This window comes from Chrysochloris asiatica, unplaced genomic scaffold (genome assembly GCF_000296735.1).
Source record: "Chrysochloris asiatica unplaced genomic scaffold, ChrAsi1.0 scaffold00006, whole genome shotgun sequence".
In the NCBI taxonomy this organism is placed as follows: domain Eukaryota; kingdom Metazoa; phylum Chordata; class Mammalia; order Afrosoricida; family Chrysochloridae; genus Chrysochloris; species Chrysochloris asiatica.
Window position 1 is genome coordinate 24,991,112 of NW_006408524.1, and position 12,921 is coordinate 25,004,032.

General features: G+C 54.4%; 2 protein-coding genes across 2 annotated transcripts; both read left to right on the forward strand.

Moving 5' to 3' along the window:
* Positions 1-1,097: 1,097 nt before the first annotated feature.
* Positions 1,098-3,036, forward strand: HOXA9 (homeobox A9). The gene is made up of 2 exons (XM_006832189.1): positions 1,098-1,686; positions 2,740-3,036. Exons 1-2 carry the CDS (start codon positions 1,113-1,115, stop codon positions 2,976-2,978), a joined length of 813 nt encoding a protein of 270 aa, XP_006832252.1. The 5' UTR covers positions 1,098-1,112; the 3' UTR covers positions 2,979-3,036.
* Positions 3,037-9,795: 6,759 nt separating this feature from the next.
* On the forward strand, positions 9,796-11,720 carry HOXA7 (homeobox A7). Its single transcript, XM_006832190.1, has 2 exons — positions 9,796-10,306; positions 11,279-11,720. Exons 1-2 carry the CDS (start codon positions 9,928-9,930, stop codon positions 11,602-11,604), a joined length of 705 nt encoding a protein of 234 aa, XP_006832253.1. The 5' UTR covers positions 9,796-9,927; the 3' UTR covers positions 11,605-11,720.
* The last annotated feature ends 1,201 nt before the right edge of the window (positions 11,721-12,921 follow it).

Genomic DNA, 12,921 nt, shown 5'->3' on the forward strand with positions numbered 1-12,921 from the left:
ATCAGTCGTGGTCACGCAGGGCTCGTGATTCAGGGCTAACCAAGAGCAGGCTGCTCTGGGCACGCGTGTGCGCGGGGTCCGGACCCCAGGCATCATCAGACTCCCAAACGTCCCTGGCGTGGCTGGTCAATCCCATCCAGGTTGCTCCTAGGCGGGGATACGGACCAGGAATTTGGGGGCTGCCAGGACGCCTCGCGCTCCAGGAGGGCAGGTTTTGGTTTCAGGGTCCGCACAGGCGTTGCCCTCCTCCGAGGCCTGGCTCTGTCTGTCGGATGTACTGGGCCAGGGAAAGCAGCTGCTGTTTGAGATGGTGACTGCGTTGAATTTGACTTTTCGCGGCCGGCTGGGGGTAAACTCGCATCTCCTGGGGACCGCAGGGATTATTTACAGGGAGCTCACCAACCAAACACAACAGTCTAATTTAACCTTTCCAAGTCCTCGTAAATTTTTACAGCTGCAAGCCATAGTGAGGCCAACGAATCTGTTGGTCGTTCCTGACTTCCCACCAGCCTGAGTGGCTTCTGAAACAATAACTCCTTATGAAATATCATAAATATAGATTTAAATACAGTAGAGGAGAATGCGATTTGGCTTCTTTTTTATGGCTTCAATTATTGTCTAATTTTATGTGAGGGGCTCTGCTGGCCGCACTCGCACGGGGGACCAGCGCCTTCCTGATGGCGTGATTAATTGTGATATAAAATAGTCCTCATAAGAAGTGTGTGTGTGTGTCTGTGTGTGTCCCTATGTATGTCAGGGGTGGTTGTGAGGTTTACGGAGACAAGACCAGATTTGATCTTTTAATCTTCGTTGGCCACAATTAAAACAAACCCTATCGTGGAGTGGCACGATTCCTTTGCATAAAAACATATGGCTTTTGCTATAAAAATTATGACTGCAAAACACCGGGCCATTAATAGCGTGCGGAGTGATTTACGCGTTATTGTTCTGCTCGGTGGGCACGTGACGCGCGCGACCAATGGGGGCGCGGGCGCCGGCAACTTATTAGGTGACTGTACTTCCCCCCCTGGTGCCACCAAGTTGTTACATGAAATCTGCAGTTTCATAATTTCCGCGGGTCTGGCCGGGCCGGCCAGGCGCGGGGCACGGCGATGGCCACCACCGGGACCCTGGGCAACTACTACGTGGACTCGTTCTTGCTGGGTGCTGACGCCGCCGACGAGCTGGGCGCGGGCCGCTACGCGCCCGGGGCCCTGGGCCAGCCCCCTCGGCCGGCGGCGGCGCTGGCCGAGCACCCCGACTTCACCCCGTGCAGCTTCCAGTCCAAGGCGGCGGTGTTCGGCGCCTCGTGGAACTCGGTGCACGCGGCGGGCGCCAACGCCGTGCCGGCTGTGTACCACCATCATCACCATCCCTACGTCCACCCCCAGGCGCCCGTGGCTGCGGCGGCGCCGGACGGCAGGTACATGCGCTCCTGGCTGGAGCCCACGCCCGGCGCACTCTCCTTCGCGGGCTTGCCCTCCAGCCGGCCTTACGGCATTAAACCTGAACCGCTGTCGGCCAGAAGGGGTGACTGTCCCACGCTTGACACGCACACTTTGTCCCTGACTGACTATGCTTGTGGTTCTCCTCCAGTTGATAGAGAAAAACAGCCCAGCGAAGGAGCCTTCTCCGAAAACAATGCTGAGAATGAGAGCGGCGGAGACAAGCCCCCCATCGACCCCAGTAAGTGTCTCCTCTCTCGCGACCGGCCGCTGCCTCCACGCCGGCCACCCAGATCTGCCGGCCCAACCAGTCTTCGCTCGAGCTTGCCTTCGCCCGCGCTGGGAGCCTCCTGAGCGGAGGGGGGGGGCAGGAGCTGTTGGGGACGCCTAGGATGGGACCCCCAAGTCCGAACAGCAGTGACACGCGGGCCCGCAGGGCTGGGGGGAGGGGAGATATCTGCGGCCGCCGCTCAGAGGGGGCGGGGCGGGGCGCTGCTTGCGGAGTCCAGACTCGCCGCCCCTCTCCTTTGCTGCCCCGGCGGCCCAGAACTGAGAGAGATACTTGGGACCGTTCTTCGAAAGCGGCGCGCCGGAAAGTCTTTTGTGCCGCTATATTGTCCGGGAGCCGCAGCAGCTATGGCCGCAGGGGCAGCCTGGCCCGGGACGCTGGGGATGATGGCTGATTCCCTCCACTCTTTTCCTTCAGTCGTGGAGGCATAAATCCTGCCTAAAATGAGGCTGCAGACGACCGGGCCACGAGGGTCCCCATCCCACATTATGCAAATAAATTGGAGAAGTGATCAACGGCTTTGAGGCGCCTAGGGGCGCCCAGGCCGGCCTGCCCTCTTCCCCTGGGCTTCTAGGGAGTTCAAATAAGGAGTGGGAAGAGTAGAATGAAAGATGAGAAAGGAAAGGCAGAGAAATCCAGAGAGAAAAGAAATATAAATCTTGCTGCAGGAACAGAGAGCAGCGTGGTTGGTTGGTTTCTCTCTTGGTGACAAGATCTGTTTCCAAATTCCATTCTTTCCACAACGTGGAGGAGAGTGGAGAAAAGAGAGAAGGGAGGATAGATAAGAACCAGAGGGGAAAGGGAGCCGAGCCTTTACAGTGGACAATTGTAAGTGACCGTCCTGCATCTGTGGGCCAGGCTTCCATTGTGTCCTAGGCTCGTCTGCCTTCCCTAACCTATTCAGTGGCATCCTGCACTTTGGCCAGAGTGCCCAGGAGTCTCCCTAGCTCCCAGCCTGAGGGCGCTTCTCCGCTTCCTAAACCCAGTGTCTCTCTCCCCCTGCAGATAATCCGGCGGCTAACTGGCTTCACGCTCGCTCCACAAGGAAGAAGCGCTGTCCCTATACCAAACACCAGACGCTGGAACTGGAGAAAGAATTCCTATTCAACATGTACCTCACCAGGGACCGCAGGTACGAAGTGGCCCGGCTGCTTAACCTCACCGAGAGGCAGGTCAAGATCTGGTTCCAGAACCGCAGGATGAAAATGAAGAAAATCAACAAGGACCGAGCTAAAGATGAATGATGTGATTGGGGTTCATTTAGAAAAAAGAGCGAGCTAGAAAGAGAGAGAGAAAAACAAAACAAAACAGAAAACAGCCCGTCCCCTTCCTCTTTTCCCATCCCCACCCCAACCTCCACCACCCTGCACAAAGCGGCTCTAAAGCCCAGGTCTCCTCTCCCCCTGGCAAACCCCTGCTCAGGCTGGCTTCTTGGCCTGCAGCTTTGATGGAGGAGGTATTGTAAGCTTTCCGTTTTCTGTAAGACAACAAAAAGGGGGCATTGACGCTGATGGCTGTATGTGCTAACTTGTATATATTAAAAAAAAAAAAATAAAACCTACCTGTTCCTGACCTACAAAAAAAGAAAAAGAACTACCTTTTTTTAAAATCATGCACAACTGTTGATGGCGGGCTGTAGAGTTTTTAGTCTGTATGGTTAATTTAATTTGCTCTTCGTGTAGTGGAGCAATCTGCTGAGATACTTGAACACTGTGTTTTATTGTGGTAATTATGTTTTGTGACTCAAACTTCTGTGCTGGGTGACGACGTAGCCATTGTGATTGTGGGAGCTAGAATTCAATTTGAACTCAGGTTGTTTATGAGGGAAAACCAGTTGCATAGAATATAGCTCTGTAGTGGGGTACATCTTCTATATTACTAGGCTGTTAACCTTTGATTGTAAACTAGCTATAAAGAGTTCTCAGTGAAATACAAATGTTTTTGTTTTTTTCCTTTAAATAAAAAGTTCTCCAGGATTATTAGATTCATGGCTTTTGTAATGCAGGCATTTTGGTCTCTGTTTGCTCTATTGTCCTATCTTATCTGTTGTATATATAATCTACCTATTAACGAAAAAGTACACAATCAGACAAGCTTGAACATTGTTTTTATGCCAGGCAAATGGTGAGGAAATTCGGAGCTATACGTATGTGCAGAAGGTTACTACCTATGGTTTACTTTTAATTTTAGTTGGGAGGGGGGAAATGAATGCATATTGTAATGGACTTAATTTTATTGAAAATAAATTATACACTATGAAACCGCCATTGGGCTATTGTAGATTTGTACGAATCGGGGCTTTCCATCGGACTGAACATGTATTGTGTATTTTGCAATAGTTACCTCAAGGCCTACTGACCAAATTGTTGTGTTGAGATGATATTTAAACATTTTGCCAAATAAAATATTTTGATCCTTTTTTTTTTTTTTTTTTTTCTTTTGTGAGTCTGCTCTTTGCACCTTCTTGTTCCAGGACAGGAGTACTCTCTGGGTGGGGTCTGGGCTGGGTTGGGCTGGGGGGATAGAGCCTAATTTTGCCTTTGGAGGGCTTTCTGGAGTCCAGACCTGCAGAAGCCAGTTCTGGTGGGCCTACACTCTCCTGACCAAGCCGGTTGCCGAGTTTGCATGAGCAAGGGGGTGAGTGGGTGGGTAGGCTGGGAATGTCGGCAAGGCCTGGCTCCCAATCTTGAGTCCATTTAGGAGACAATGGAGAGGGTTCATAGGAGCTGGGCCTGAAGGATGGAGGGGGTGGTCCGGGGCATCCCTGGTCAGAAGCTGTAGAAAGACCACTCTTTTATCTTAGTGCTCTAAGAAATTCTCCAAACTGGCGCTCATAGGGCTCCTGGGACTTTCCTGGCCGGGAGAGTGGAGAGTGAAGGTGGGGTGGCAGGAGCAGACGAGAGCCTAGGGTCTGTCTCCTACAGAGGCTTGGAGAAAGGAAGCGGCAACCTGGCCGCCCAGAGGCCTAACAGGAAGAAATTTAAGGGGAGCACAGAGAACCAAAGTCCTGTGCTTTCGCACCCTACCACACCCCCACATCCTGCCTGCTTGACCTGGAGAATTCTGGACCCTGAACCGCGCGCTCCTCCTGAACGACTAGTCCTGGCAGAGGCTTGGCCGAGGCAACCAATGAACCCCGAAACGTCATAAAGGAAAATGAGGGCTGTTACCGTTTATGGGGTGTAAAAGATTGCGGCGGGGGTGGAGAGGGACCTCCAGGACTTCGGAGGAGGCCCGAGCGCCTTCCAAATGTGGCATTGGAGGCCAGAGGATTCAGCCTCGCCTCCTTTTTTCTGTCCCCCCCACACCACCACCACCACCCTGCCGCCCTCTTCACGACTTCTGCAAAGTTGGTGGTGTTCGGACTCATAAAAGGGGAATGGGGAGCTGGGGAAGGGGCGTCCCTTGTCCACTACCCCCCACCCCGCCGCCGCCGGGTTGGGACGCCCTCTGTTGTTGCAGACAGAAGGAACTTCAAAGAATGGGCAGTAAGGTTGTGCCATAAAGAATGGGTCTGCGAACTGTCTGGAATTCGGCCCTTAATGAGTTTACAACTGTCCAGTCCCAATTAGGATTTTCCACCAAAGCCCTTTCATTTGTTTTCTCTGTCTGCTGCCGATAAAGCGACTGCGGAAACAGCTCTCTTTTATGGGCACTGACCCCTCGGCAGCGTAGATTCCGGACTCCACGCTGCCCCCAGGGGATCGGGCCCCAGCTGCCCTTTGGAAGTGGGGCGCAAAACCCAGCGGCCGCGAAAGCGGTGGACGAAGTTCAGGCCGGCAGAGGCTGCAGTGTCTTGATGTAACCAGCAGATGGCAGTGTGGCTCCACGCAAGAGGCTCCGGCGCCGCCATCTCCAGCCACTGAAAACCTGGGATGTTCCTAAGATGTCGACTTGACGAGAGCTTTTCCGGCGGGAGAGAGCCAGATTTGAGTGAATAGTAATAGTATCTTTCCAGTCTGGTTCACTCCGGGTTGGAAACCTGCCTGGCAAGCTGCGGGAGCTTGCCTGGCCCCATAGCCCACAAGCCGGCGTCCCCCGAGGGCCCAGCGCCGGGAGACTGCAGCTGTCCTGGCGGTAGCAGGGTTGCAGCTTCTTGGCGGGGACGGCTCCAGGGTCACCATGCTCAGCCAGAGACAGGCCTCCGGGCAGCAGAGCACGCAAGAACCCCAGCTGACAGACGGACAGACTCGGGGACGAACGCCCACAGCCCCGGAACCTGGTGATCCCCTCTCCACAAGGTGTGCAGAGGGCACACCCCCAGACAACTGGTCCCTGGGGGGTCCCTGTGGGCCTGCTGAGTTAGGACCCCGCGGGCAGGCGGGACACGAGCCGGCGAGAAATCGTGACAATAAAATTGGGCAGTTGGAAATTGTGCTGAAAGACATTCTTGGTGATCGTCTGGTGTGATCCGCGGGCTGCCGAGTTGACCTGGCGAGACAATCCCGGGGTGAGGGTGGCTGGCGGGGACCACGGACCAGGAACTGCTTTGGTTATTCTAAAATAAAGGTGACGATCAAATAACACTTGTAATAAATGCCCTCCTATACTCTAGGAAAGAAGTTCACGTCGTGGAAGCCGCCCCTACTTTATCTTGCGTCTCATTCCTTCCGCAGTGAAAGTACCAAGGCTGTTCTGGCGTCACCCACTCGGGGGACCAGGAGGGAGGGGACCCCAATACAGGCCCTACCGCTCCCCGACCCTGGTCGGGGAAGACACTCCGAGTCTCTACAGAGGCGGCCCGTGCGCGCATTCGCCCAGGTGGAAAACGCAAACGCACATGGAAACCCGGGCCGCAGTACCCGGGAGCCCTGTGAACACGCGGCTGGGTCGTAATCATCTCCCGCAAGCCCACAAAATGTTTACGATCCACGTCTCGGTGTTGTACACGCCATAAAGCTGAGGACTGGATTGGAGTTGACATTTCTCCCGGGGTGTATGTGTTGTCTCCCTTTTCCTGTCCGTATACACATCGTAGGGATTACCGACACACGTCTTCATGCTGTTTTTATATAATACATAATCGATCACAACTGAATTTAAGAAAGATTTGATAGCTTCCTGGAAAGCCACCCGTGGTGGCGTCTCCAAGCGGTAGATTTTTCTAAAGCTCGATTTATGTCATCCAAATAAATGCCGAAGGAAGAGATCTGTGGCCACCGCGCTTCTGCACTAATCGCTGAGTCCAGGTAGGTGCAGGCCGCCCCGGGGGTCGGAGGCCGTGGGGACGGAGCGGCGGGCCTCCCTTGCCCTTGGCCGGCCCCGCGGCTACTGGGCGGCTCTCTATTCAGTTCGCCCGGTAAGACTGTGTTAGCTGCTTGTACCCGCATCGGGCCTTCGCCCAGACCAGATCCCGCGACAGTCCAGTCCGTACTCGTTTGCACGCGTTAGGACTGGCTTGTCTGCACCTCGGCCAGGAACCACTCCTTGACTGGAGAACAGACACGCGGTACCGCAAATTGGAGGGCGCCCCGCAGAGTCTTGCATTGCTGAGACCCGCATTTACATTGTTGGCTATTTGCGTTGCAAAAGCAAGGGAAACACACTCTCTAAATCTAGGTAGGAATCCAGCGCGGGTACAAGCAGCTAACACAGTCTTTATTTAAAACACAACTCGGTTAATTGGAAACCTGCCTGCCTACATGTGCCTGCGTTGAGTGTGGCGTCAGTGAGCATTTCTGTGAATGTTATCACCCACAACTGAGTACATTTTGCACCTTTTTAGCTAACTAAATAGGGAATCAATGATTCCAGAGCATGTGACTAAAGAGGCCTAATTGAAAGCCTGACTTGCCCTGCCATTTCGTTTTAAAACAGAAAGCGGGAGAAGTCCAGAAACGAAAGGGAGGTTTGGCATCCGTGGAACTCGACCCAGATGGCTGACTTGGGCTCAGAGGGGCCGAGATCTTGCGGGCAATATCCAGATCCGCCGTGGCCTGGATAGAGAGGCAGTGCGCTGGGCCAGGATAGCTTGGACGCGCGCCGGGCAAAATCAGGGCAAAGATGAACGTGAGGAGCGGGGGAAAGCTTCAGCACTCCCTCCGTGGGAATGTTCGCTCCTTTCTTCCCCAGTTCTCAGAAATCATTCCCCACTGCCAGTTCGCATGCTCTTCTTTCAACACCATCGCTATAGGCATCTTGGCCGCCTGAATCTAGACAGACGACGGCGGCCGGGCCGTTGTCTTCTTCTTCACTTCTTGTTCTGTCACCCAAGTAACAATTTATTGGTCTAAAGCCGGCTAATTCTGGCTCTTTGATCTCATGGCTTTCTTCTTGTTTCCTAGTCTCCCTTTAAGTACTTAGGTTTTTATTTCTTTCCAGAAAACGATGCTATTTGGGATATTTGTTTTTCTCTTCTAGTCTTAACCCCACCATTCCCTATCCAAGACAAGCTCTCCTCTTGAAGAGCCACCATAAAGAGACATCCCCGGATATTGCCCTAGGGTCCCAGTACCCCCCAGAAGTACCACCCAGAGCCCACCTGTCTGGTCAGCCTTTATCTCCCCACCCCACCCCCTGCACCCTCTGTACTCCACTCCCCAGGAGCTGGGACCCCTGTAACACTGGTCTAAATCCTCCTGCTCTCTTTTGTGCTCCCAGGAGGGTGAGGGGGACGCGGGTACCCTCTGAAAGTGATGGGAAGCGCTTTGTACACAAGGAAACAAACTATAATTTAAAGGAGAATTTCCGGAGCAATTCCATTGTGAGGTAGAGTTTATGGTGTGCAATCGAGCTGGGCAGTAAAAGGCATCCTGACCCGGCTGCCGGGCTCCCAGCATGGCCTGGGCAGTTTATGAGGCGTTTAAGGGAGGGGTTCACCCCGTCATCCTCCCTGATCGGTGGGCGGCAAGGACTTCAGCGGGCTCAACCCTTTTGAAAGGGTCTGAGGCCTGGGAAGGTAAGTGCCAAAAGTTGGGGGCCTGGCTAGGAGGGAGTGTAGTTACTATGTATCCCTTTAATGAGGAAGGAGGCCCTTGGAAAGGTAAAGCATGCCAGAGCTAGGTGACTCTTCTGAAGGCCCTACCTTTTGTTTCGTATTTATTTCAAAATAAAGGAGGGTTCACTGCTGGCAGGAGCCTTCGGGCCCGCGTCTCCTCTGGAAACTAAGCTCTAAAAATTGCATTGTTTGGAGGCACCTAGGCCCAGAAGAAGGAGCTGGCGGAGGCCCAGTGGTGACTGGGTTGAAGACTGCCAATATCTTAAGGCTCTGAGGGTGCCCCAGAAAGGCGTGGACCCTGTAGTTCTTTCAAACTGGGGGACGGAGACCCCGCTCTTAGGGAGCCAGGGGTTGCAGGGAGGACAAAAGAGCATGCCGCCGTTTCTCAGGCTCGCCAAAGCCAGCCAGGTGCCTAGACTCTACAGGGCCCACAGTGTCGTGTCGGGGAGCTGGAAGGGGGACGCCGCGTTAATAAATCTGTTGGCAAATGAGGCTCATTAATAGATAAATATTTCACTACTTCCTTTAGTGCAGAAAACAGCGCGCCGCTGATTAAGGAAAGGAAACTGGGAGACGTTAACTTTATTCGAACCACATGGTTCCAGTATGTGGTGCGTTCTCAAAGTGACGCTACACCTTCCCTGCCCAGAGCCGAGTCCAAGTCCGGCCTGTAGCCTCCTGGAGAGGGGGGAGGCGTCATAAGCAGAGCCCGTTGGCCCAGACCCAAGACCTGTTCACAGGAGCACAGTGGGAGGGAGGGCAGGAGCGCCAGGGGCAGAGACCCCCGCTTGGGGCTGGGTCGGCAGGGAGAACCGGTAAGCTTGATCTGGAGTTCGAGCCCCTCTGGGTCCCCAGACGCTGGGCTGGGCAGAAGGGGGCTGCGTTGGTAGCCTTCGCGCCGCGTCCGTAGTCCCCAGCGCCGGGTTTGGAAGTCGCTAGACGCTCCCGCGGGGCCTCAGGACCCTCTCCCGCAGGACGCTGCCGGGCTGGCCCCGCGCTGGCAGAGCCATCGGCCACACGTTTGAGCCTCTTCCCCTTCCATTCTAGGCAGCCGCGGGCCCCGCGGAGCAAGACCACCTGTGAGGGCGGCCGAGATTGGCGGAGACGATCATGTGGGCAGTCACGTGCTGCGGCGAGCTCCGTCCAAAAGAAAATGGGGTTTGGTGTAAATCTGGGGGTGTAATGTTATCATATATCACGCTACCTCGTAAAACCGACACTGAAAGCTGCCGGACAACAAATCACAGGTCAAAATTATGAGTTCTTCGTATTATGTGAACGCGCTTTTTAGCAAATATACGGCCGGGGCTTCTCTTTTCCAAAATGCCGAGCCGACTTCTTGCTCCTTTGCGCCCAACTCGCAGAGAAGCGGCTATGGGGCGGGCGCCGGCGCCTTCGCCTCGTCCGTTCCGGGCTTGTACAATGTCAACAGCCCCCTTTATCAGAGTCCCTTCGCGTCCGGCTACGGCCTGGGCGCCGACGCCTACAGCAACCTGCCCTGCGCCTCCTACGACCAAAACATCCCCGGGCTCTGCAGTGACCTCGCCAAAGGCGCCTGCGACAAGGCAGACGAGGGCGCGCTGCATGGCTCGGCCGAGGCCAATTTCCGCATCTACCCGTGGATGCGGTCTTCAGGTAGGCGCGGGGGGCCCAGGCGGCCGGGTGGCCCGGGAGCAGGGGCGCGGGGGCCGGTAGCTAGGAGCCGGGGCGGCTGTGAACTGGCTGCCGGGTGACTCGGCGGCGGCACTGCCTTTCTGGTTTTAATTAGAACCCAGGCGCCATTGCGTGTAGGGCCCATAGCATTGTATGTAAATGAGGCTCATAAAACTTTTTATGGCCCAATTAATGGGTTCGATCCTCATAAATTTATTTAACTCCATTTGCCTTGGAATTTTAACCTTAAGTTTGTTTATTCGCTATTCTCTGTTTTTCCTTCCTTCCTTCTCTCTCCTCCACCCTCCTTCGTCCTCTTTCCTTCCACCCTCTTCTCTATTTCAGTCTATTGTTTTGTTTTGTTTTGTTTTCCCCTCTCTCAAAAGCTAGCAGAGTCTAGTCCTCAAAGGCCCTTCACATGCCTCAGTGCCAAGCACTCATTTCAAGGGAGTGGGGGACTGAGGGCTGGAGTGCCCAAGAAAAGTCCAAGGATGGGGGCGAGGGCTGCTGAGGAGTGAGAGCACCCCAGGAGTTCAGTCCAGGCCGCCCAGGGGTCGCCCACTTGCCTAGCAAGGCTGGGAGGCGACTGAGTTCCCCTTTGAATGGCAAAAGCTCAGTGACTTCCACTTGCCCACACTCTATATTTACAATTTCCCTTTGTCAGCGGGAAGCAAGACATTGTGGAAGCGTAGCCGCCTGGAAAGGGTGGTTGTAAAGTTGGGATTCTGCCTTTTCCCCTCTGTAAGATCTGCCTGCGCCGTCTGGCACCACAGAGGGTCTAGCGAAAACACTCCTCCCTCCCCTCGTTCTCAGCTCAGTCCCCGGGTGCGGGGCAGAGGGGGACGTGAGTCAGGGTCAGGGCCGGGAGGGAGGAAGGTGCGGGTTCTAGGACAGAGCTGACTGATGCTCTAGCCTATCCATGTCTCTGTCGTGTGTCTGCTTGTCTGCTCCCAGGACCCGACAGGAAGCGAGGCCGCCAGACCTATACGCGCTACCAGACCCTGGAGCTGGAGAAGGAGTTCCACTTCAACCGCTACCTGACGCGCCGCCGCCGCATCGAGATCGCCCACGCGCTCTGCCTCACCGAGCGCCAGATCAAGATCTGGTTCCAGAACCGCCGCATGAAGTGGAAGAAAGAGCATAAAGACGAAGGCACCGCCACTACCGCAGCCCCCGAGGGCGCCGTGCCCGCCGCCGCTGCAGCCTCTGTTGCTGCCGCCACTGACAAAGCTGAAGAGGAAGATGACGAGGAGGAGGATGAAGACGAGGAGGAGGAATGAGGGGCCGAGGAGGGACCGGGCTGCACGGGACAGTCGGGAAAGCGTCTTTAAGAGACTGGTTTTATTTACAAACATGAAAGGGGGGAAAAAGAAAAGGAATGTAAAAAAAACAAAAAAACATCCAGACCCCCAACCTTACCCCCCTCACCCCGTCACCCACCTCTGCTCCCAACTTTTCTGGACTACGTGGCCACAGTGACTGGGCCCCCTTGGGGACCTCCTCTGACACTAAGGACCCCCAATAGACACACCCTCACTCAACTCAAGGCCTGCCTGCCCCGCTGGCTCGGCCAAAATACTACCTAGCACAGGCCTCTGCATGAGGCACTCCCAAACTACCTATGGGCCCAGGCCCAGCAGCCCTCCTCTCCCAGGAAGCCCAGAAGGTGTCCCAACACTGGCAGATCCTCAGTACCACCACCCCAATCCCAAGGACCTGCTTCTCTTAATACTACCTACTGCCCCAGACTACCTAGTTTGTGCTTGCTGGTTCACCTGCTACCTAGGGCCAGCCCCTCCCTGTCTAGATCCCTGCTGCTTCCTGCCAGCAGCCCTTGGGGTCTCTGAGGCTGTGTGGGGATCCAGGGAACAGGGCATTGGCTTCTATTTAAATGGAAAAATAATATATTTATTCCAAAGCATTGTAAGTGCTGCAACTTAGAGTCCCTCTAGCCTGGGCACCCCAAGTTCAGGCCGATTACCCTACTTCTTGAAGGGAGCATTTCTGAGCTGGCTGCACACCTACGGGTTAGCTTCAGTTTCGTAGGTCTTTGGAAATGCTACCAGCCACGCTGCACCCTTCCCCAACCCTGCGTCTACTGCCCAGTCATGTCTAATCTGTATAACCCTAACTTTTTTCCTACAATAGCAAATACTGTATATTTGAACAAGTTTTTGTTTTTGTGTTTTTGTTTTTTGTCATTTATATAGCCTTGACACTCATTTGTACGGCAATGTCTTGACTTGGGAAGGATGTGTTAATGGGGTGACTTTGTAGCATGGTGTGTTTGTTGTCTTGACTTAACTGTGTAGCGGGTGGGTAAGCCAAAGCTCTCCCAATGTCCTTCAACTCCTAGTTGTCCTGTGGCGACCCCCTCTGCTCCAGCCAGAGGTTCAGGGAAGACACGCTTACCATCTTACCCAGCTAACAGTGTTTTATGTATCAGAAAAATAAAGATGCTTGGTGACAAAGAAACAGAGATTGTCTGATCCAGAAGGGACCTGAGGGAGGGGGTGAGCATGGCTGATGACAAGCCCGCCTGTGTCTGTGCACCCACAGGGGTGGTGGGAAGCACAAGTAGAGTCACTGTTCTCGGG